The following is a 26,414-nucleotide window of genomic DNA, read 5'->3' on the forward strand; positions in this document are numbered from 1 at the left end:
AATGATACAATCTTTTAAATTAAAAATAAATGCTCATTTGTGCCATAATATGCAATAAATAAAATGATTAAGTTGAGGTTTCCAAAGTTTAAAGTGTAACACAAATTAGCATTTTCTTTTAAAAATAAACAAATGAACAAATAAAATAGATAATTTAACTTTCTCTTTGTATATAATTTATATAATATTTAAAAAAAAAAATCTTTTATACATAGTATATAATCTGAATCTTTGCCCTTTAAAACTTTTTATCATTGATATGATAAAAGTGTTTATGCCATAACTTATAATTAATTTGAGATTATTTGCATTAGTTTCCAAAGTTTAATATTAACTTAAAGCACATGGCTTGTCAGTTTTCTTTTCTTTTTTTTACACATTATTTCCTGGTTAATGCAGCTTCTGAATACATATTACTTAACCATTTTTGAACACAGACGTGAAAGTGCACAATTCAAACTTAATGTTATGATGCATAAAGAAATGCATTTCCTAATATGATTTAAAATTACAATTTCAATGGTTAATGCAATGTCAGCTTTAAAAATGAATTTAAAACAATGCATTTTAAGCTTTTAAACTTTCAATTGATATATAATTTATGATCGTTTCTAAAAGATGATAGGAAAAAAGGCAATGAGAAAAGACAAAGGTCAAAAATCCTGTTATGATGTAGATTTTTGTGGTGCAGTCTTGTCATAAATTAATGTGTTACTGTTCCTATAACAAAAAACAGTGGTAAAATATCTATTTTGGATTCTTAGACATTTCGATATATATAGTTTGTCTTTTTTTTTATTTAATTGTAAAATGTGACCCTGGACCACAAAACCAGTCTTAAGTCGCTGGGGTATATTTGTAGCAATAGCCAAAAATACATTATATGGGTCAAAATTATTGATTTTTCTTTTATGTCAAAAATCATTAGGAAATTAAGTAGAGATCATGTTACATTAAGAGTTTTTGTAAAATTCCTACTGTAAACCTATCAAAATGTAATTTTTGATTAGTAATATGCATTGTTAAGAACTTAATTTGGACAACTTTAAAGGTGATTTTCTCAGTATTTAGATTTTTTTGCACCCTTAGATTGCAGATTTTCAAATAGATGTATCTCGGCCAAATATTGTCCTATCCTAACAAACTATACATCAATAGAAAGCTTATTTATTGAGCTTTCATATGATGTATATATCTCAGTTTGGTAAAATTTAACCGTATGACTGGTTTTGTGGTCCAGGCTCACAAATAGTGAAGTAAACGTAGGCATCCCTCTACTATCATACATAACATACCAAAATTAAGTTGCTTCCAAGCTTTAATGTTTAACAAAATGAATATGTGTTTGTTTTCTTATTCATCTATAATAAAAATGCCCCTGTTTTGAAATGTTTCTTTAGGTGTGGCAGTGCACCGCTGGATCATATCTCACTGAATCGGTTGTCCAGCATGAGAAAGAGATACAGGTATGAATCTTCATTTTCTTTTTCCCCGAAGCATTGTCAAATTCACATCCACTTGTGCCGTCATTCAACTTTAAACTATAAACCAAACATCCTCTAATTCAAAACAGAACTTACAGTAACAGCATTACATAACGTTGCCAATTCGTCATCTTTTAACTTGCACGTGCAGTCAAACCCATTAAAAGCTAAACTAACCAAAAAGTACAACATGTTTTGTCGTGCGTGACGCTAAATTAACTACTCTGATGTTAGTCAAAAATATAATTTCATCTGACTGAATGAACCCGAATACATCACGTTACTCCAGCACTTTTTAAATAACTACTGCGTGTTTAACTTTTGAGATTTTTTTTTTTTTTTAACATGGTATAACGGCAAGTCTTGAAACAATAAAAGTATAGAAGCACAGTTTATTAAATAAACTCTGATCTCTTATCTTTTTTGTCTTGCGGCACTTTTCAGGGTCAATTAGAACTTTTGGCATTACATGCCCGACTTCTAGGAATTTTGATTCCTTAAAGAAAGTTCTTAGAACTTGTTTTTAAGAATGTAACTCCAATGTTCCCATTCATTCCTCCTGTAATTTGCCCTTTGGCCTCTGATGTTTAACCTGATGCCCTCTTTTCTGCAGCAGGCGTGTTTCTCGTCTGCATCAAACTTGCAGCGCTATGTGTTTTTTGGGTTTTGACAGCTCTGGAATGCAGGAATCACCTCTTCCAGGAACATTTGGGAAAAGTACATTACAGATGTCTAATTGATAAATGGCATGTGTGACGAGCGTCTATGCAAAAATGGCATGTCGTAGAGTTCACGAAACACACAGAGGTGAGGAGGGCCAATGTGGATGAGACGTATTGTTGAATACTAAATCTAAAACAAAAAAATAATTTCCGTTTGGTAGATGCTTTTATTCAAAACGACTTTAAGTGCATTAAGTAAGGAATAATTGACGAAAATAATTTGCGTTGTGGCCGTTACACCTGGGGTGTGCATTATTTTCTAAGAATTCAATGGACCGAAGTTAATTATTTCGCTTATAGTACGGTTACCACACCGCAAGACATTGTTTAGATTATATATTTCAAGACATTCATCTGTTTTTGTCCTTAAGAGGAGACACTGCAGGCAAAAACACAGTTTTTTCATGCACCTGTCAAGTTTGAGATTTTGCTCGTTTTGGTGTTTCATAAAGTTTTTTTCAAGACTACTGGAAAGAAAACACCCAAAACACACTGTTAATTGTTTCTTTTGTATCACTTTATCTATTTGTGTCAATAGATTTCAATTACAATGCATATTTTTAAAGGCTGTTTTATCAAAATGAGTTTTTTCTCCTACACTGAGCCATAAATCTCCACTTCAGTAATACTTACACTTTAAATCAGGGCTTAAAAACGAAAAAAAAAAAATCCATTCGGTTCACTCCGAGCAGAATCGATATTATAACGTTTCTGTTCTTGCGTTCCTCATTAAACAAAACGTTCCGAAAACGGTTTTCTAGAAAAAATACCGGTTAATAACGTTATTTTATTAGATAGATAGATAGATAGATAGATAGATAGATAGATAGATAGATAGATAGATAGATAGATAGATAGATAGTGTGTGCCTTTTAATAACATATTTGGCATTATGTTTACAAATGATTAAACCAAATTCCGTGTCCGTGTCATTTGAACTTAATGTCTTTAAAACCGAAAGTAAACGAGTTCACCTAGAAACTCGTTACAAATGCGCTAATAATTTTTTAAAAACTATTTTCTTGTTTGATAATACTATAGCGAAATAAGCCCCTTCAAGACCATCCGCTTAACATCCTGACCACACGGCTTAATCTGCGATAAAAACATGTTGACTTATTACCTAATATACATAATAGCCTATTATAGGCTATTTTTACTCAAACAAAACAGAACTCCAGATAGTGGATATGATTTTACATTTAATGCATAAAAGTAAAAGAAAACATAATGCATTGTAACATTATAAAACAACAATAGATTTTTTTTTTTTTTTTTACATTTAACACAACAGATCAACAACTTCAATAATATACCAAATAGGCTACTGGAAAAACTGGATGGGCTTCAGCAAAAGTGAATCTATAACCTAAGGCCCCGATCACACCGAACGCGTATTTTAGCTCTAAAAACGCGAGGCGCACAGCACTGCCTTTTTTTTTTTTTTTTTTTTTTTGGTGACTTTTAAAAAAGAGCAGTGTGCTGCGGTTTTTTATGTTGCTAGGCAACAACCAAAACAGCTGTCCTGTCAGTCAAATCAAATAATTATAGCGCGAGCGCTCTAAAATCTTTGGTTTTTTGCTGTTAATTAAACTGTCATGTTAGCAGAAACCCCCAAAAATACAGCTCCGGTTTACCCACGACAGACACCAAATGTTTCTCCTCCATTTCTTGCAGTCTCCGGACTTTTTAAGCAACGGTAAACTTTCGTCACGTCAGGCGATTTTCCGCTCAGAGTTGCTTTTTTTTTTTCAACTTCAGGCGCTCAGAGCGCTTCTGCAAAAACGCGAGGCGCCCGAGGCGCATAAGCAGCGCGTAGAACGCTCACTGCCAACAGAAAACCATTCAAAAAAAGGCGCCTCTCACTGCAAAAACGCGTTCGGTGTGATCAGGGCCTTAAACTACAAGTTTTAATTAGGCTACAATAACTTAAACCTAAACATACCTTTGCACATGAAACAGTCAGGTGCTTAGTAACCTTAAGCTCGTCGCATCAGAAAGGGCTCTGCTTATGATGATGACGTCTGCTTCGCGGGCATTTCACGTTGTATGCGTCACCGTCGCATTTGCGCACACAATTTGAATTCATGTTTTTGGTCTGCCAAATTGACATAATAAAGAGAACGATTAAAATACCGTTATTAACCGGTTAATTTGGAATTTCTGTTTCCGTTTCTGTTCAGAACGATTAAAATTGATTTTGTTTTCGTTTTCGTTTTTGTTCCTGTTCAATGTCATTTGTTTTCGTTTTTCGTTTTCGTTCCTTGAACCGGTTCAGAGCCCTGCTTTAAATATTTATTCCTCTCTATAGCCTGAAGGTTTTTACAGAGGGATTTGTTCATATATAATTTACTTGATTTTATACTACCAAAAATACTCAAAAATACATCTGTTGTAAGGTTTTTCTAAATTCCGGAGTGGCAATATGAGATACCCAAAATCCCCTCTGTAAAAAGTTTTGACTCTAATATGTCAACAAAAAAAAAAAAAAAAAAAGAATTTTGAAACTGACTTCATCCAGTGTTTAGATTTTTGTACTAGACATGTTTGCAAATGACCACGTTTCGTTAAATAATGCCTCATTTGCATATTTAAACCTAACATTTTAGAAAAATCGCAAAAAATGTTTGTAATTATCAATGTAATAAATTAACTTGGTAAGTAAGGTGATAAATATTATTTTTTTACCCTATTCACCTGCAGTGTCTTGCCTTAAAATGCTATTGTAAGTAGAATTAATTTCTTACGCAGCTCATCCAACACCATCATTAATAATTCCAAAACGTCATTTTAGACCTAGTAATGACACTTGAGCGTTTGATAGCAAACTAATGCAGTTAATAATGAAGTTTAGACAGACTGAGGGAGAGAGATATTAAGCTTGTAAATTTCCTCTCTGAGTCTGTGCATCTCTCAAAAGTGATCGGCAGCAGCATCTCTACTAATAGTGAAACTTTAGGTTCATTTTCTTCAAGACCATACTGTTGTTACCTTGCTTGTGAGAAATTTCATGTAGCTAACAACATTAGCACGTATGCTAACTTGTGTGCAAACTCTATGTTTGTGTGTCTGTAAGGGAGAAAGAGTGGGAGAAATAGCGTATGTGCTTTCCTTACATAAAACGTATATGTGACCCTGGAGCACAAAACCAGTCTTAAGTCGCTGGGGTATATTTGTAGCAATAGCCAAAAATACATTGCATGGGTCAAAATTATTGATTTTTCTTTTATGCCAAAAATCATTAGGAAATTAAGTAAAGATCATGTTCCATGAAGATTTTTTGTAAAATTCCTACTGTAAATATATCAAAATGTAATTTTTGATTTGTAAAATGCATTGTTAAGAACCTAATTTGGACAACTTTAAAGGTGATTTTCTCAGCATTTTGATTTTTTTGCACCCTCAGATTCCTTATTTTCAAATAGATGTAATAAATATTGTTCTATCCTAACAAACTATGCATCAATAGAAAGCTTATTTATTTCATATGATGTATAAATCTCAGTTTTGTAAAATTTTACCTTATGACTGGTTTTGTGGTCCAGGGTCACATATAATAAAATAATTGGAAATAATCTGCCGTTTTATCCTGTTGTTTGCTATATTTATTTTTTTGGCCAATGTTATTGTGGGTTTTGGTTAATTTGCTGTTTGTAGGCTGTAAGGACCTTTAAAATAAGCAAAGTGATATAGACATGTAATGCGGTCAATTTCTCCCTGGAACTACAAATAATGCACACCTTTAGAACGTTCATCAGCCAATAAGATTTAAGCATTCAACGGCGCCGTAGTATAATGAAATATGCTTGATCGTTATGTGATCCCGACATTACATTTCAACATTTTAAGTAGTCATTATTTACAATTCTGTTTGTCAGTGTTATAGACCAATATAGAGTTGCAGAAAAACACTGGTAATAACTGGAGGTAAATAGGTAAAATCCATGGAATAAAAGAAAAAAACACATTTTTGTGCTTTTGGTGTCAAAATCAGAATGCAAATAATTTTTTATAGAATACTGTCCAGTGTTGTTTTTGACAACCATCTTAGATTTAGTCTTAGTCTTTTGGACTAAAATGCTTCTTAGTTTTAGTCAAATTTTAGTCACTTCTATATGTGATAGTTTTAGTCCAATTTTAGTCGACGAAAAGTCAAAAAGGTTTTAGTCTAGTTTTAGTCGACGAAATGTCAAAAAGGTTTTAGTCTAGTTTTAGTCAAAAAAAGGGAAAAAAGTAGTCTTTTAACAAATTAATGTAGGTCAGTAAGTATTTTGCTGTTGGGTAGTGTCACTTATAAGTTCTGAAAATAGCAGACCTATAGTTCAACACAATGTGAGCTTCCGGATCGACTATTTTCACCAATAATTACAATAATGAAGGAATGTTTTAGAACATAAAAGACAAACAAGGATGGAATGCTAAAACGGCTTGCCATACTAGTATAGCAAAGAGTATTTAATGCTAAAACGGCTTGCCATAGCGTCAGATACTTTTTAAGTTTTAATTGGCATGCACAATAAGCGGAAATGTCATGCATTTTAAACGTCTGACGGACCACCCACTAACATTTTCGTCTATTCTCGTCTCGTCAACGAAAACTCACACACGTCTCGTCATGTTTTAGTCATCAACGAGCCACTTTTATCTCGTCGTCGTCTCGTTATCGTCATGAAAAAAAGTGGCGTCAACGAAATGATTTCGTCATCGTCATCGTTGACGAAAACAACACTGATACTGTCATCAAAAACATAATTTGAAGCTAAACGCAGATGTTTAAACGGACATACTATGAATGAAAGATGATTGGTTCTGATTACTCTACTCTTTAGTTTGATTTAAACAGTAGGTCTACATAATATTCACATATGCTGTTCATAGGGGACGCAATTGTATTAGCCCTACATTTACAGCATGAAATATTATTTAAACCTATTACTGTTAACTTTTTTTCATAACATTAATTTATTTTATCTCACAATTCAGACTTTTTTCTTGCAAATGCAAGACTATATCTCCTAATTCGGACTTTATAACTTGATTTAACTTTAAAATATTGCCACTAGATAAACGTCATCCCTGTTTCGGATCTGGAAGACTGTCTCACTGTCTAACATCAGGTTTGTTGAATAACAGTGCTTATTGCTGGGTGATAAGCTCATGTAATAAGCAGAGATTATTTTGCATCACATCTAATCAGTAAAAATTTTAAAATGTGTAATTCTCTAGCCGTAAAGGCTATCTCTCTTAGGTTTTATGCAAACACGATACAAGCGCATCCTGAATGTTTACAAACCTATAACTGGTCTATTGGCATAGAAATTACTTTTATGTAAATTTAATATTCTCTACTGTTTGTGATCAGTAAAGTTGTTTTTTAAGGAAAAGAACTTTTATTAAGCGTGGATGCATTAAATTGATGAAAAGTGACAGTGAGGACATTTATAATGATACAAAAGATCTCTGTTTCCAATAAAATTTATTTAGAACTTTATAGTCATCAAAAAAAAAAAAAAAAAAAGTTTTCCACAAAACTATTAACTGAAACCTGAAGACTGGAGAAAAGATGCTGAAAATTCAGCTTTGCATCCCAGGAATAAATTACATTTTTAAATATATTCAAATAGTATATTGTAGTATGGTAAATTTGAAACTGTAATAATGTTTCACAGTTTTACTATATTTTTGATCAAATACAGCAGCCTTGGTGAGCAGAAGAAACATCTTTCAAAAACATAAAAAAAACTTACTCTGCACTTTTGAAGAGGATTAATTTGAAAATGGTATTGAAATACAAGCAGAACTTCAATCATATTGATGTGTGCAAATGCAGTCGTGTTGTTGTGCTTCTGTGTTTTGTTTTGATGTGAAACGCTAAAGGGAACATTTTTGCTGAGCTTCGTGCCGGCTTTCCAAATCAGATCCTGCAGACCGTAATCCTCATATGACACGAATGCCAACTTTAAAGTACCAAGCACGAGTACTAGACATGTTTTGTTTGTTTCATTCTCTTTGTGTGTCTCTTTCGTTCACAGGAATGGGCTTGGGCCGTCGAAGGAGGGGGAGGCGCAGTACTCTGTTGTGCACTGTACCGGTTACATCAAGGCCTGGCCGCCAGCGGGTACTTACACAAACACACTCAGACACAGTCAGTTCAAAGCCACTGAATCAGAGAGAAGCATACAAATATACAAACAAACACGCAGAAGTGCACTAGTGTTGGGGAGTAAGTAACAGTAAATTAATTTGAGGCTAGTGTAATATTTCTGGGGGAAAGAATAGTCAGACCAAATTGATTCAGACACCTTCAACATTCAGTTTATGTGGAAGATGGTAATAAAATATAACAAGAACTCAAGAGTTAAACCATGTCAGAACAAATTCATCTTGATAATGTCAGATAACTTTGAAAGAAAGGTATGTAATGGATTGTTCTGTCAAGTATTGATAATACTATCAATACTTTGTTGACCAGTTACCAAGCAATGCTTAATTTTGTTCAGTCTGTGGTGTAAAAATGTTGCATTAGCAATTAAAGAAAAAACACTTAAGCAAAACATGTTCAGGTCAAAGTATCGGAATTATTTTTGGTCCCAAATTTGTATCAATTTTACTGATAGTCCACAGTTTACTTTATTGTGCTGTCCTCACTTACAGCCGTTTTCAAAAATGATTCACTGAATCATTTGCATTTCTGCATGCAAATTCATTCTTAAATATAACTTTATCAATACCTGAATTGGGACCAGAGGTAATAAAGATGTGTTTCTGTTAACATAGACCTTTAATTTACAATCTGAAGCATCACTGAACATGTTTGTTATTGAACATCTAATTAAACTTGTACAAATACCATTAAATGAATCATTAAGTAAACTCTTTTCAAAAGAGAAAATTTACTGAATCATTTGGATTTCTGCTTGTAATTTTAATGTTAAATGTAAAAAAAAAAACGAAATTTGGTGTGGAATCACTAAAGAAATTGCTAGTAAATTTCTAAAACAAACAAAAAGTAACACATTAAATTAAACAAGACAGACTGAAGTAGAAAAACTCGAATAGTGTTTTCATGTAAAACGTACTCCAGTATTTGTTTTATTTACAACTTTAGAAAATAATTTTTTTTACAATGCATGTGACAATGATGTCCCATTACTTAAAATGAGTTAATAACAAACAGTGAGTGACACATTTGTTACAGTATTTAACAATCTTTTTTTAATTTTAGTTATTTAAAAAAAAAAAAATTAAAACAATTTTTATTGTTAGTTTATGGCAGTTCCTTTAAATATGAACTAATACTATTTCTGAATGTAATAGATTAATAAATGCTTGACAAGTATTTTTCTTTGTAAGTTTAGGGTAACAAATAAGATTAACTAATATTATCAAGTATAACTGTATTGTAAAATGTTATCGATACATTAATGAATCTGTTCCAAAAAGATTAATTGAATCATTTGAATCCTGCATTTTGATTGTTAATATAACTTAGAGATAGTTTACCCAAACAATGTAACCTGTCATATTTTATTATGCACATTTGTTAATATTTGAAACACAAATTACAACATTTTAAATAAAATGAAACCTGAGGTTTTGAAAGTCCAGGTAACCCAAAGTTAAAAGACCCCCCCCCCCCCCCCCCAAAAAAAAGTATAAATGCATTGTAAAATGAATCCATATGAATCAAGCGGTTTAATCTTAAGTCTTGTAAAGAGATGTGATTGCTTTATATTATGAACAGATTTAATTTATAAACACACATACTGTACGTAGCGAAGACATATGGTAAACACCAAAGCTCATCCGTGCATCCTGTGGTTGTTGGTTCTGGATCTTAGTTTGTGTTTCGAAGACTAATCAAAGTCTTATGGGTTTGGAGCATCATAGATGAATAAATGATTACAGTTTTAGTTTTTGAGTGAATTATCTCTTTAAGGTACATTTCTCTTGTTTAGTCCTGAACATTTAAACTGCCCACTGTTCTTTAGTAAAGGTCTGACAAATTTGAACCCAAAAATAACAATGATATTGAGATCCATCTTTTCATACTTTTGACAACTGAGGGACTCATATGCAATTATTACAGAAGGTTCAAATGCTTACTAAAGGAAAAGCGATGCATTATGAGCTAGGGGGTAAAAACCTTTTAAATGTGAAGTTCTACCTTTAACTTACCTAGAATTTACCTTATTTTGTCTTCAGGGTAACATGTAACTATCTTCTGCAGCTTCTGAAAGGCAGTACTAAATTAAAAAAAATATGATATTTAGGCAAAATAAGAGAAATCTACACATTTTCATTCTGTTCAAAAGTTTACACCCCTAGCTCTTAATGCATGTTTTTTCATCCTGAAGCATCAGTGAGTGTTTGAAACTTCTGTAATAGTTGCATATGAGTCCCTCAGTTGTCCTTACTGTGAAAAGATGGATCTCAAAATCATGCAGTCTTTGTTGGAAAGGGTTCAAATACCCAAAATTGCAGAAAAACCAAAGAATCCATGGGATCTGAAGGACTTTTGGGCAGTTTAACTGTTCAGGAAAAACAAGAGACTCATGAATAACTATTACTAATCAACAACAACAAAAAAAACACAGCTGTGGATCATTCCGGTAAGGACACAGTATTAGGAATCTAGTGTATGTAAACTTTTAAACAGGGTCGACTCGTTTTATAATTTTTTTCTTGTGGAATATATGTAAACATCTTTTATGTGAAATCTTATTCAGGTCAGTCACATGCATGGTAAAATAATGAACATTTTGCTGACTCTGCAAGGTGTCTGTAAACTCTATATGTATCTAACTTTTTACAACAAACAAATAACATTCCGCTTAATTATCTGAGTAAAATATGGAGTAGCAGTCTATTATGGATGTGTTTTGCTTGACGTTAACCTTCAACTTGCAATCCGAAGCCTAATGGAACAAGTTGTTTGGAACATGTGTTTGAACTTCTTGAACTATCAGAACTCTGGAATTCGGTGTTAAATTCCGTTAGAATCCTTCAGTCCACAGAACTGTCTGGAGTTTTGGATGACTCCCATATGACACCGGCACGCAAGATCCCCCCTGGCCTGCGATTCCTATTAGCACAACAGCATGTGTGCAGTGAGAAAGGAAGAAATAGACAGAAAATTGAGCAACGCTGAACTCAAACCAGTGAACTTTTAGCCTCATATCTTGCTCGAGGTTGTCCAGGTATCTTCTGATCACATCTCCAACATATGTGTGTGTCGTAAAAATGAATCGCACATGTTAGACATCCTGTTTGTTGTGTAATGGCACAAAGATTGGATAAAAATAACCCGTAACACTTGATTGTCAACTATTATGGTGTCGTACAGGAATGCGGTGATCTAAACAAAGACATCTCGTATCGTTTTCATCAGGCTGAATGGTAATCACTGCATTAACAGTTAGCAAGCGCTCTGGCCGCGCCAGATGGCCTTGATATGCATTGTTGATCAGTTTCATAGCATTTGCAAAACAAACACAAGACTTTATGTGCTCTTTATTACTTTGATATGCGACCAAATGAATTCTGTCTGCTTGTATAATGTCAGTTCGTGCAAATTAAAGGCAGTAAATTAATTCAAACCGTCGGTGCATCTGTCCGTAGTATGCAGCCTGTTTGCAGAGAAGTTTTTTTTTTCTGAATGTGTCATTTATGCAGTGATATATATACCGTTCCTGTTTATTTGTAGCACAGAGTCATTAGTTTTGCGAACTTGTTCCCTGCACAGCCATGCGCCGCTGATGAATTGAGTCGTATTTTACTCGAGGTGACAGTTTGCAGTGTGAATGTGGGAACAGACCATGAAATAATGACAATGAGACAATAAATTGACCATATGTCTTGTATTGTTTTGTATTTACATTATTCTGCATTTTCTGAATGCCTGAAAACAAACATACACCATGACAAGTGTAGAGTCCTATAAAGCGATTCTTGTAAATGCATTGATCTAAAGACTCAAAAGATACTGGTTTGAATTAGTCTAAACTTGAAAAGTTTGTCTGCAGTAGAGTGCAGGAGTTTTTCAGCGGCCTGGGTTTATTTTTCCCATAAGGATTTATTTTTAAAAAATCTTTGTTAAATAGTAATAAATCAAACAACTGTTTATAAAGTGAAATGCAACATTGCAAACTTTGAATTGAAGCAAAAAGTATTTGAAAACTAGACAAAAGGCAAAGGTGCAAGACTGTGTACAAGCTTTAATGAGGGAAAGAAAAGAACTGCAATCCCATGAAGCATCGTTAGTGACATTTATAGAAACAACGGAAAAGCTTAAATCTATTAATTTAAAGATGTTTTATGTTAATGCAAAATAAGTAGTTTGAGAGAATAAAGAGTGCTATTTTAGCATGTTTTGCTTGGCACAATTTGATCAATGGAGATTTTTCTGCAGAATCATAGGTAATGTAGTTTTTCACCAGGAATTCTGCTGTTAAACAGTATTATTTTTAAAAAAAAGTTGAAATGATGCGAGCCTATGGCTTCAATAAAACCATGAACCATTAACCAAAATTAATTCCCCTGTGGATAAAATGAATGGGATTTTTACTACTGGAACCTGCATTCTATTGGCTGGACAAAACAAAAGCCCTGCCCTCACTCACCTGATTGGCCAATTATTTGTATTATATATGGTAGTTTAAAGATAAAAGAAGTTAAAAATAGCATGATTAAGTATTAAAAAGGTATAATAAAAGACTTCTGTAGGAAACCGGTATTCACTTAGCTTTTTATAACAGTTCTTATAATCTATGAAAGTATAAAGTAGTTTTTTTTTTTTTGTTCTCTTTCCCTCATTTGTTTTTTTCTCCACTTTGAGTCATTCTCATAGATCATTGTTTCCTGAAAAGCTTTTTAGCAGTAAACATTAATAAGGTCAAGGCAAAGAAGGAAGCTTGTCAACGAGAAATCGTTAATGTAATTAAAAGGAGATTAAACGCTTTATGTTCCTGCTTAAACAAACTCCAGGACAGGAATCACTCCTCCGCCATAATTCCCATCTGCCGTGACTTCATGTTCCGTTTACTCCACATAAACATGGCACCGTAACATCCAGGAACAATAACCGCTTTGCTACCGGTTTTGGACGACTAAAATAAATCATTACGCATGAACAAACTCCTGATGAGTCAGGGAGACATGGACAAAAATATTGAGCGGATGCTATTAGTGTGATCGAAAACACGTTTTTGCGCAGAGTTTCCAAAATTGTCTCATGAGCTGTTGCAACAGAGCGTCTCATTAGAAAATGATGTAGGAATAAACATGTTAGTCATCAGGATCTCCACATGTTTTCAGTCTGCTGTCAGTGTTTGTTTCGGTCAGATGATTTTTCTTGTACCTTTTCCAGGCATGACCATTCCGGATGAAGACACGGAAGCAGGTCAGACCAGCAAATACTGCTTGGTTGCGATTGGAAGACTGCAGGTATGTGTCGATCTCTGACATAAATAACATCAAAAACATAGATATTAACAACCTCCCAGAACACCATAGCAACCGCATATCAACATGCTTGCGCCTACCCATAACATTTAAGCAGGCAACTAGAACACTAATTATCAAGAACAGCCTAGCTACCACATAGAAACATATTAAAGCAACCTATTAACCGCATGGTAATATTCTAACAACCAGAATACCCTAGCAACGGCATGGCAACATTCTAACAACTAGAATACCCTAGCAACTGAATAGCAACATTCTAACAATTTGAACAGCCTAGCAACCACATGGCAACATTCTAACAACTAGGACACCCTAGCAACCGCATGACAACATTCTAACAACTAGAATACACTAGAAACTGCATAGCAACATTCTAACAACTTGAACACCCTAGTAACCTCATGACAACATTCTAACAACTAGAACACCCTTGAAACTGTATGGCAACATTCTAACAACAAAACACCCTAGCAACCATGTGGCAACATTCTAACAACTAGAACATCATAGTAACTGCATGGCAACATTCTAACAACTAGAACACCCTAGCAACCGCATGGTCACATTCTAGCAACTAGAACACTCTAGCAACTGCATAGCAACATTCTAACAGTGAAGCACCCTAGTAACTGCATGGCAACATTCTAACAACTGGAGCACCCTAGCAACCGCATGACCACAGTATAACAAATAGAACACCCTAATAACCTCGTGGCAACATTCTAACAACTAGAACACCCTAGTAACTGCATGGCATCTTTTTAACAACAAAACACCCTAGCAACTGCATGGTGACATTCTTACAATAGAATACCCTAGCAACTGCATGGTGAAATTCTAACAACTAAAGCACCCTAGCAACTTCATGGCAACATTCTAACAACTGGAACACCCTAGCAAACGCGTGACAACATTCTAACAACTAGAACATTCTAGCAACCATGTGACAACATTCTAACAACTGGAACACCCTTGCAACTGTATGGCAACATTCCAATCTAGAATACCCTAGCAACCACATGGCAACATTCTAACAACTAGAACACCCTAGTAAGTGCATGGCAACATTCTAACAACTAGAACACCCTAGTAACTGGATGGCAACATTATAGCAACTAGAACACCCTAGCAACCACATGGCCACATTCTAGCAACTAGAACACCCTAATAACCTCATGGCAACATTCTAACATCTAGAGCACCCTAGCAACCGCATGGCAACATTATAACAAATAGAACACCCTGATCAACCTCATGGCAAAGTTATAACAACTAGAGCACCCTAGCAACTGCATGGCAACATTATAACAAATAGAACACCCTAGAAACCCCATGGCAACATTCTAACAACTAGAACACCCTAGCAACTGCATGGCAACATTCTAACAACCAGAACATGGCAACATTAAAACAACTTGAATATCCTAGTATCCTCATGGCAAGATTCTAAAAGCTAGAACACCCTAGCAACCCTAGCCATGCCTTCCCGCATCTTAATGTGCATAGACAACTATAACTAATTCTTCCACCATCCCATGACAGTGCAGAGCTACAAAACATGCATATGTTTGTTTGAGCATCCTGACCATCTGTTTGTGTAAAAATCCCATTATCTCGTCTCTCAGGTGACCAGTTCTCCAGTTTCCATGGATATGAATGGACTCTCTGTGCCGACGGAATTCCTTTCCCGCCACAACTCAGATGGCATCATCACTTTCGTGGACCCTCGTTGCATCAACGTGATTGGCTACCAGCCTCAGGTCAGTGTCACTGAACATGCAGCTTTATATTAAAGGTACTCTACGTAACTTTTTGACTGTGCTAAAGCATAAAAATACCAAATGTTTTTTTAGATATTTTTTTTACACCTCGGGTTGCCAGTTGATGGAAAATCCACCAAATAAAAAAAATTTCCATGACCCGAGGCATATTAAAATGCACGTTACTCATCAGCTTACAGTGTAAGGCCTGTCACCTTTCATTGTCAGTTGCTCTCGTTCCTGTTGTGTGTCCTCAATCTGGCAACCCGTGTGAGCGTTGAGTCTGAAGAAGAGGGACGGGAGAAACAATTCTCTCCAATATTTTGAGTTTAGACTGCAATATCCATTTTAGCCGCCATCTATCAATGTTACATACTGCACCTTTAATGCACAGTTTCAGTAACTAAAGCAGTGTTTTGACAATGTTTAGTTCAGATGCATATGGCCTCATTTACAGATTCATGACAAGTCAGTCAAGTCAGACTATTTTCTGAATAATAGAGAATATTGAGGCTTATTCTTGAAACATTTTGTACAAATCAAGCGTTTACATGATTGTTCCCTTTATTGGATTTGCACAGGATCTTCTAGGCAAAGACATTCTGGAGTTCTGCCACCCGGAGGACCAGAGCCACCTGCGAGAGAGCTTCCAGCAGGTACGCCAACCACACCAACCCCAACCATCGGCCAAATCTGCATCATAAACCAGATATCTCAATATAGACTGCTCATGAATTTTGCCCATGAGCAATGTCCACATTCATTTTGTAGCTCTATTCTCACTGGTATGTCAGCTATATGTTAATTATCAGGAGGAGAAACATCTAGGACAATGTGACTTAACTGAGAACTCAATATGCCTTCAAAGCTGTGAAAGAGCAAGCTCTGAACTCTGGAGTGACATTATGTGAACGCTACTTGCCAATGAAAACAAATTCTTCTTAACTTGCCCCACAATCCTTTGCTTTCCCACTTCACTCAACGCTAGGAAAGTGATCTTGAGTGGTGTTTGGTTAGTCATTCAGGACCAGTAGCTGAAACTCTCCGTCAGTTAATAGGTGTTGATTGGCCACCGGTGAGTTTCTCAAGAGTTTATTGAGTACCTGTGGAGAATGGCGAAGGTGGACGAGTGGCTGGATGCTATTTGAAGAGGTTTTGTCTGTTGCAGCTGTTGTTGTTTGTCTTTCAGTTTTTGTATCCCGTTGCCAATTAAATCACAAGCTGGTGTTCTTCAGAAGGTCTTTTTGACTTCCTTTTCTCACCCTCTCTGTCGCATCACCCTTGTTCCCGCTCTCTTTATCTTTGTTCTTTTACAAAAACACACTTTTTTTTATCCTGCTCCTTATGTTCCTGACTTTTAAGTATTTTGTAGTTCATTTTCTTTACCCTTAACTTCTCGTCTGGCATTTTGTTTCTGTATTCTTATTATTTTAGTTTTTTCTTTCAGTATTTTAGTTTTGTTCATGTTCTATATCTATTTTTAATAGTTTATAATTACGCTTTATTTTCATTTTCATATATATATAATTTTCTTTTCAATTATATATGTGTGTGTTATATTTTTGGTATTAGTTCTAGTAATTAAAGTAAATTTAGTATTTTAACTTGTCAGTTGCCAAGCAAACTATTATTATTATTTTTTTGTTCTATTTTCAGCTATCATTTATAAGTGTTTCTTCCTATTTTTTCTTTTTCATAGCTTTTTTTGTATTTTTTATTTATTTTTAACATTACTATTTAGCTTTAATTTGTTTTCATTTTAGTAATTTTTGTACAAGTTTAAGTTTTTATTCTAATATTTATGTTTTATTTCTGCTTCATTTCAGTTAATGAAAATTACTTTGAATAGTTTTATTTGTCAGGTATTTTTTATTTTCTTATTATTTCTTTTCTGTTATATTGTTTTAACATTTTTAATATTTTATAATTGGGTTTTATTTTTTATGTTCAGCTTTAATTTAAGTATATTCTTTAATCAGTTTTGTTAGTTTTTTATTATTCTGTTTAGCTTTCATTTTTGTTTCAGTTTCAATTCTAGAAATGTTACATTATATATACATTATATTTCAATTTAAACAAAAATAGAAATGTTAAACAATTTAGTTTCCAAAGCAATGAGGTTTTCCATCTAATATTTATATATGGTTTTATTTCATTTTTTTTTTAGTGAATGAAAATGATTTTCAGAAGTTTTTGCTCCTTCTGTCGCATCACCTCTGTTCCTGCTCTTTACCTCATCCTGTCTCCTTATCGTTGGTCTTTTACAAAAAATAGCTGTTTTTTCTTTTATCCTGCTCTTTATTCCCCCAGCTTTTGGTCTTTTCAGCCCCTTGTTCTTTGTCTTCAACTTCCCGTCTGGGATTTTACAGCTATCATCAGTATTCTCTTCACATCCTGATATCCACACACATTTATGCCAACCGTGTGTGTGTGTGTGTGTGTGTGTGTGTGTGTGTGTGTTGGTATTCCACCCCAGGGGATGATATTGTGGGCACTTGAAGGGTGGGCGCAGTGTTTTTACTCCCTAGATGATCGTGCCCTCTATATTACGTGCTTCGCTTCTTAAAAGACCCTCAAATCCTCCGCCTCACTTTTCCCGGAAGGCCAAGGTTGAGTGGTCAGGTACGCCACAAAGAGATTTGTCAAAGTACTTTTGCCTGTTTCTCCGTGTAGGTCTGTTGACGGCTGATAAAGACCCCTCTGGCTGACATCCAGAAAAGCCTTTAGATAACTGGACGTCTTCGAAACCCGAGACCACACACGCACGCGGCGGTGTCCGCAAACACACACCTGTTTCTGAGTCTTATCTGCGTCTTATCTTGTACTCTTGAAGCCAAGTGGAACAAAAGCCGACAATTTATGCGTAGCGAGACAGTGAAAGCGTGTTATTCTTGGCCTGTAGTCTCGCTTTCGAGTCCCGGCAGATGTCAGAGGCTAGAACAATATACATTCACGGGGTGTCTCGAAATCATTTGATGTTGCGGACTACTGGATTCTTTCTTGACAGATTCTTTACCGCGTGAAGATGAAGAGACCATTTGTCATAAAAGAATGGAAAGCGAAAACCGAAGAGAGATATAAATCTAAGATCCTGCCCTGGTTTCACAATGCAGAATTCCCTGGCTTTCCTAAAATCAACTTAAACTTAAAACTGACCCTCTAATACATGTTCCTGCACTTATAATTGAATCTAACATGATTTAATAACTCGCTGCGCCATTAAAAAGACTTTCCCAAATCCCTCTTATTTTTTAGTGTCTTACCAGCTTCAATCTGGTTAGGGATGTGTGATATGAAGATTTTTGGTTCACTAATACTGTCAAAACCACACAAGGATTACATAGAAACACAGCTGGTTATGTCTAAAGTGAAAGTAAACAGCTGAGAGAAAAACGAACGTGCGCTTGTAGATATTAGATGCGTGCAGCTCTTAAAGCGTCAGAACTAAACATGCTGCCGATTGTCATTAAAGGGACAGTTCACCAAAAAATTACTCAGATGGTGTCCCACACCTCTACTAAATACACCTACAATACCTGAAAATTAAAGATTGTGTTGTTTGTATATTATTTATTATATATTATAGTATTTGTAACATGTAGTCTCTCTTTGTTCTTATTTTTTTTTTAATAACAAAGATAAAAAATGACACTTTTTTTTTCTTCGCCCAATTTAGCCTAAACATCTGCCATTCTTTTTATTTTATATTTAGTTACCTTGTAAGACTTTGGTTTTAAAGTAGGGAATTTATTTTGGCTGTGCTGCTTGGACAACTTGCAAAATAGTAAAACTAACATGACAAAGAGTCGTGATAAAATTGTGATATTTCTGAAAAAAGTTGTGATATGATTTTATTTTCCATATCGCCAACCCCTAATTCTGGTGAATCACAATCTAATCAATTCCAGATGGATAAATCACAGCTGATGCACAGTACTGTATATCGGTGGTCATGTGACTTGTACCTTCAGTAAAATAGGTGTGTTCAAGCCAATGAATTCTAGGCCAACATTAATTCAAGTTGTCCTATCTGTTTTAAACACAAATAGAATAAAATGTTGATTCTTTGTTATACATATGCATGCATAATTTCTTTATTGCAATAGTCCATAGGCTGACATCTGCAAAATTAAATATTTTCTGTAGTTGTACCTGTTGTAAATTAAAAGCTTATTTCTTTACATGCACATTTAGAAGCAAATATATTGTCTAAATCTATTTAAAAATGCTGTTAATTGAAATCAGGCTGAAATAAAATATAATTATTAGCTAAAAAAACTAAAACTTAAAAAAACCTAAACAGAAATTTGATGTACTAAAATTACTAAAACTAAAACTTAAATGAAGTTTAATTAAACTTGAATATAAATACAGTCAAACCAAAATTGATTCAGACACTTTCTACATTATCAAAGTTTATTCGCTATAGTTTATAAAATGGTAATAATAATAGTACTTTGTTGACCAGTTACCAAGCAGTGCCTAATTTTGTTCAGTGGTAAATAGGTCACATAGCAACTAAAGAAAAAACACTTAAGAGGAGACACTGCAGGCAAAAACACAGTTTTTTCAGGCATCTTGGGCTTTTTGGTTTTTCATAGTGTTTTTTCAGTCTAGTGGACAGAAAACATCCAAAAAACACCGTTAAGTGTTTCTTTTAGGCTATAACACTTTATCTATATGTGTTAATAGATTTCAATTACAATTCATATTTTTAAATCCTGTTTTCTCAAAATGAGTTTTTCTCCTACACTGAGCCAAAAATCTCCACTTCAGTAGCACTTGCAAACACCAAACTTTACATTTTTATTCCTGTCTATATCCTGAAGGTTTTTACAGAGGTATTTGTTCATATATAGTTTGCTTGATTATATACATTTTATTCCCCCCAAAATTGTGAAAATATAGTGTTTGTTCTAAGTATTTTCAGAATTATGGAGTGACAAAAATTCTAATGTAAAAACTATGAATGACTATGAATATGTAAAAAAAAAAAAAAATGTAGGCCTAAACAAGAATTTTGAAACTGACTGAAATTGACTTTATCCAGTGTTTAGAATTTTGTACTAGAAATGTATGCAAATTAGTGCATATTTCATTAAATAATGCCCCCACATTTTTTATCAGTTTTACTGTTAGTACAATGTTATACCCATAATATTATACCCATAATTTTTGGGTATAATATGTCACAGTTTATTGCTATCCTCACTTACATAAATGAACTATAGTGTTCTGAACCCACCCCAAAAAATATCAAAAATTACATCTGGTATAATTTTTGGTTAGACTGTAATATATAAGAATCCAAAAGCTAACAAAAATGACAAAAGCGCATAAAAGCAAAAAAAAAAAAAATGTAATTATAATAATAAAACTTCTTATCAATCTCACAGACTGTAGATTGATACCGGTTATCAGTAATTGGTTTTAAAATCTAAATAATGATCAGTATCGGCTGAAATTTCTATATTCAAGCATCCGTAATCAGTCATTGAACCTTCTGTTTCTCAGATTACGGTAAAGTCAAATGGTTTGCTATTTTAATCTTGCATGAAAGACGTGCATTGATATTTCCCAACTCTGTAGCAGCTTAAAGGACACAGTCAACAAGCTTTGTCCTTTCTTCAACTCAGGTGTTTACTGCCTGACTATGTATATATCTCAGTTTATTACTACCAAGCTGCAAAAAAAAAAAAAAAAAAAAGAAAAAATCCCTTCAGTGACTCTATTTGCAGCTCTTTTCACGTAAATGTCAAGGCATCGTGAGGTGCTTCTGTTGAGAGGCGCATTGAAACCTTGATGTGAGTCGTGTGTCTTCAGGTTTGGTTTGAGACACAATGAACTCTGGGATCTGTTTAAAAAGTTAAAGGTAACGTCCTGAAAAAATGTTTGTCTCTTTCCCTCCTGAGATCTGAGAAAGGGAAAGTGGCCTATTGTCGCCAAGAATAAAATCCCATATCCTTTCTCTCTCAAAGCAGGACATACATCCAAAAAAAGTCAAGTTTCTCTTTTTCGTCTTTTAACCCTTGTGTGAAGCAAAGGCTTATGGACATTTTTTGTCCATTTCAGTTTTTTTTTTGTTGTTGTTATAAGTGTGCCTGTGTTAATGCCAACTGCATACATTTTGGCTCAGGTGTTTATTTTTATAGAAATTTTAATATTTCACCCTCATTTCCTTCAAAAAAATCTGTTTTACCCTTCAGACAAAAAATACTCACACTCAGAACCTTAAGGACAAAAATGTCCACATTGAAACCCATTAAAACTGCAATTTTTGAACCCAGGGCCATTCAACTATAAAATAATAGGCATTCATTCTATTGGCAAGGCTTCAAATTTTACATTTTTACAATTTTTTACTAGATTGTGCCATTTTTTATTTTTTTTTTTCAAATTTGGCATATAAATTACTACATTAAAAATATAAATGCCTCAAAATGAATGTTGTTGTTCTTCACTGACACACCCAAGAATCTAATAAGCAAAGGAACAAAAAAAATCTGTTTAGCATTTAGTATATGGAAATTAAATACTATTTTTTTTCTTTTTCTCATAAAAAAACACCTGCGGCATTATGTAAACAAACCAGCATTTAAAGGGTTACAATTCTAAAAAAAATAATGATGAATGTTTGGTATCTATGGATGGAACAGATGCAGGTTAAAAAATCAACATCAGTGAAAGTGGAAAAAAATATTAATAAATCATATTTTTATGACCATATTTTTATTTTTGTCCATTTTGCACCTATGTGTAACTCATTGTTTTTTCTTTTAACTCACTTGAAGTGCAGCCTTCTGTCCTCTTTGTTTAAGAGAGCCATTTTCGTCACACACTTTATAAGGTTTTTTTGAACTCTGAAGATCTTTCTCGTTGTCTTTCATGCACTGTTGAGTGGAAAGTTGTTTTCTCTGAACACACCTTGTTTATTTAAAGCAATCTGTGTATTTGGATGGGCAAGCATTGCTTTAAGTGACAATAGAGGTGACTGTGTGGAGAGCATGTGGATGAGGTTCATATTCCGACTTTAGCTCAAAATGAGCCAGTCTTGAAGACAAATTGAGATCTTGTTCCTCATACATAATTTTCTTTCACAGCGTAATGTGAGGAATATTGTTCATGTGTTGCTACATGGAGTTCCGGAAAAAAAAAAGCCTCCATGTATCCTAGAAAAACCGATGATGGTAGATTTTCCACTGAGGTAAACGTTGTTAGTCATTGACAGTCTCTTTAGTGCAGCGTGTTTGATTGTTTTCTGAATTGAATCACTCATGTCAACAGCATCAATGAGGGAAAGATTATCATTCTTGCATAAAGCATATAATATTCCTCATGTTCTCAATTCCTAAAGCAAATTTGTGTTCACATTTGGCGCTCGACGAACGTTATTTTGGATCTTGGTGGGGGACATTTGATAATAGGTTTGGTATTTGCTGTAGGAACCGATTGGTCATATTTTGCTCATTCTTTAACCGATTACAGTCATTCTGCACTCATGTCGAGCATGAAAATAAAGACCCTGGTAGGGTTGCACCAGCCATTTGTTTCCTACAAGGCTTAGCAACAACTAGCTAGTTTGTATTTCAACATTAGTTCTCAAGGCAGAGCTTATCTAGGTCTTAACTTCTTTGCAAACTAATATTTGCATAATATGACGTTTGCCTTCATTAATCTAATAGCAAGCTTTAAAAAATTGTTAGCAGAAGTTGTCGAAATGCAGTGAATTTTAGTTCTAACTTTGACTAATGCTTTGACTAAAAATACAATTATAAAATACCCGCGACATTGTCATTGTTATTGAAATGAATAAGAAGCAATAAATAATTGCTGAACTTATTTATGCATTTATTTACTTTCCTACAGCAAATACCAAACCTATTATCAAGGTTTATATTGGGCTTGTGTCGTTTTCAAGTCATTTATTCACATAATGTTCTCTCTCATAAAATGTAGATGAGTGTAAAGGTCAACATCATCATTGTGTCTAAATGATTGAAGTCTGACAGGTAAACCATGAGCATATTGATGCAATTCAGTCAATCTACTGTTTTATTCTAACATTTACTCCTGGTACTAAATATGAGATGTGTTTCAAGTTTAACCGTGCAACGCAGACATATTTAGTTGTGCGCAAATTGTAAAGGGATAGTTCACACCAAAATGAAAATTTCTCATATCATTTCAAACCCATAGCTTTGTTCATCTTTTGAACAGAAATTAAGATATTTTTGATTAAGTCTGAGGCTTTATGATTTTTTAAGGGTTGAACCACTGATTTCACTATTTTAGCGATGTTTTTAGTACCTTTCTAGGCCTTGAATGTGTCAGTTGCATTGCTGCCTATGCAGGTTCAGAAAGCCGTCGGCAGGGCCTAAAATTAACATTCGCCAAACGCCAAATGCGAGTAAAAATTGGCGTTGGCGAGTATATGTAACAAAGTCAGTTGCCAGTTGGCGGGTTAAACTTCTATGAAATATAACAATGCAATGTAATGTAAACAACAGCCAGCTTTGTAAAGAGATTCACTGATTCTGAAGTGAATAAAATAATATTTTCTGTCATAATCATCAAGAGCGAATCAAATAATAACGTAAAGAGTTGGGAGAAAATCGGATATGTGTCAGATCTGCGTTATGGGCATCAGGTTTTAAAGTGAAACCTGCTGAAGTCTGTCATTAATGTAAATCAAAGAACAAAAAAAGCGATTTCATCATTTGACTGCTCTAGTCACTTATTAACTTTTGTAGCTTGAATAAAGATGAGTCTGTATAGTGTATGCATATACAATTTATAGTTTAGAAATAAAAGCTAAAAATAAGAAATAATCACTTTCAATTATATTGTTGAATGGCTATAATTAAAAGGTAAAATTTAGGAAAATGCATTTAATAGAGACACCAGTAGCTAAACAAATTAAAAACATTGTTAAGTATGTTAAGTCATTGTAGTAGTAATAACTAGGGGTGCAACGGTTCAACTTACTCACGGTTCGGTTTGTATGATGGTTTTAGAGTCACGGTTTCGGTACGGTTCTGTATGTGCTATGTTTAAGGGAAAAAAAGAAATAAGAATAATCTAACTACAAGCAACAGCACAAATAAATACAATAGAGTAAAGATACAAATAAAATAAGCAGTAATTTTTCGGTTTTTAGGTAGGTCTAACATTAGTTTTTAGGTACAGAAACTAAATAAAATGATCAAATGTAAAAAAGCATTGCATATTTTACAGTATAAATTGAAGCTTAATCTTTATTAAAGTTACAAAAGCTACTCAATCAAGAGAAGTGACTGATTTCCTTGTTATTGCTGTTTGGTAAATTGCTGTCAATTTAAGATAATGCACTGATACTTAACGTTTAGCCGGCTATGTCTGCTAGGATACTTGCCAAGACGGGAATTTTGACAATTTTTTTGTGTGAATTTGTCCATTCAAACACAATAAAAGAGAATATTTGCGTGCGTTGTGAGGCTCGGGTTTGCACCCTTGGAATGAGCGCATATACAGATCTTCTCACTTCTCACTGCGTGCACGAGTTTGCGTCTTATGGCTCTTAAATGTTGAAACTGGCCAAGCTTAAATGAGTTTAGTTTAAGTCCAGATAGAAATGTGTGCTGTCCAGGTCTCACCTGCACACGAGCGCTATCAGCACCCGGGAGATGACAGAATAAATGACTGCTCATATTCCAGCATACAGCACTCGCGTTGTGACTTGTTGGTGCAACTAGCCTTCAGTTTGGTTTGTAAAGATGTAAATACATGTGATGTTAACTGATGTCCTCCTGTGTTGTTCTGTTGTGTTTAGGTGGTCAAGCTGAAAGGGCAGGTTCTCTCGGTCATGTACCGGTTCCGGATGAAGAACCGAGAGTGGATGCTCATCAGAACCAGCAGTTTCACCTTCCAGAACCCATATTCAGACGAGATCGAGTACATCATCTGCACCAACACCAATGTCAAGTATGTCAAACCTTCTCATCTCATCTCTTTGGAACATACTCATTATACTTTAATTGAAACGCCTAATATGACTAATCTGCCTGCTCATATCATTTCAAATTGTGATGCACCGAAATGAATGAATTTTCAGTTTTGGTCAAAACAGTTTTGGAGTTCTGAAATTATTGACGTTTAAACATCATTTCTTCAATGCTGTGTTTTGACAGTGTCAGTGTCTATTTTGTTTACACAATGTGGATAATCTAAGTTAGGGCTGAGTTAAAAATATTGATTTCTCGCTTTTAATCGATTTTCATTTTTACGAAACAAAATTGATTTCTAAATTCCAAGAATCTATCAGTTTGAATGGAAGATTGTAGCTCATCTTCCATCCAATAAATTGCGCTAAGACTCGTGCTTTGCTTTTAATATGAAACAGTCTCAGATTTTCAAATTATGTTCATTTTACAGAATTCAAACAATAAATGGCGTTTTGGCGCTGTTTAATGTGAAGTGACAGATCACTGTAACGCCTTCAAGAGAAGTGGCAGTGCAAAGTGCACTTGAACAGATCATCTCATCCACTTTAGCTAGTTACAGCATGGAAAAAACACGCATGAATGTTTTTCTTATAGTAAAAGGAAGAGTACAGCTTACTGAAATCTGTATCCAGTCTTATGTGATCGCTCTATCAGTGTTTCAACTGCGGAAAGACGTCAATATAACAGCTTGTAAACAATATGTCACATAACGTCACATTTGCCTCAGGAAAAAAAAAAAACATATTTAGTGACCATACGCTCATTAGTCAGCTAGAAAAAGTTCTGGAGAGGAGAATTTTGCTGAATATGCACTAGCAGTTAGAAGTTTTTTTTTGTTTTGTTTTTTTAAAGAAGTCTTTTCTGCACATCATGCCTGAATTTATTCAATTTAAAATATCAGCAAAAGCAGTAATATTGTGAAATATTTTTACTCTTTAAAATAACTGCTTTCTATTTGAATATATTTTACAATTTAATTTATTCCTGTGATTTAAAGCTAAA

General features: G+C 34.2%; 1 protein-coding gene across 1 annotated transcript in view; it reads left to right on the top strand.

The window, feature by feature from the left end:
* Nucleotides 1-25,510, top strand: part of LOC141331683 (aryl hydrocarbon receptor nuclear translocator 2-like) — a 366,477-nt gene extending 340,967 nt beyond the window's left edge. Inside the window, exons 8-13 of the mRNA XM_073836720.1 lie at nucleotides 1,401-1,466; nucleotides 8,239-8,324; nucleotides 13,575-13,651; nucleotides 15,298-15,432; nucleotides 16,014-16,088; nucleotides 25,241-25,510. Of these exons, the coding sequence (XP_073692821.1) occupies nucleotides 1,401-1,466; nucleotides 8,239-8,324; nucleotides 13,575-13,651; nucleotides 15,298-15,432; nucleotides 16,014-16,088; nucleotides 25,241-25,510 (709 nt within the window). The remainder of the gene's footprint in view (nucleotides 1-1,400; nucleotides 1,467-8,238; nucleotides 8,325-13,574; nucleotides 13,652-15,297; nucleotides 15,433-16,013; nucleotides 16,089-25,240) is intronic.
* The last annotated feature ends 904 nt before the right edge of the window (nucleotides 25,511-26,414 follow it).

Source organism: Garra rufa, chromosome 3, assembly GCF_049309525.1.
Source record: "Garra rufa chromosome 3, GarRuf1.0, whole genome shotgun sequence".
Taxonomy (NCBI): Eukaryota; Metazoa; Chordata; class Actinopteri; order Cypriniformes; family Cyprinidae; genus Garra; species Garra rufa.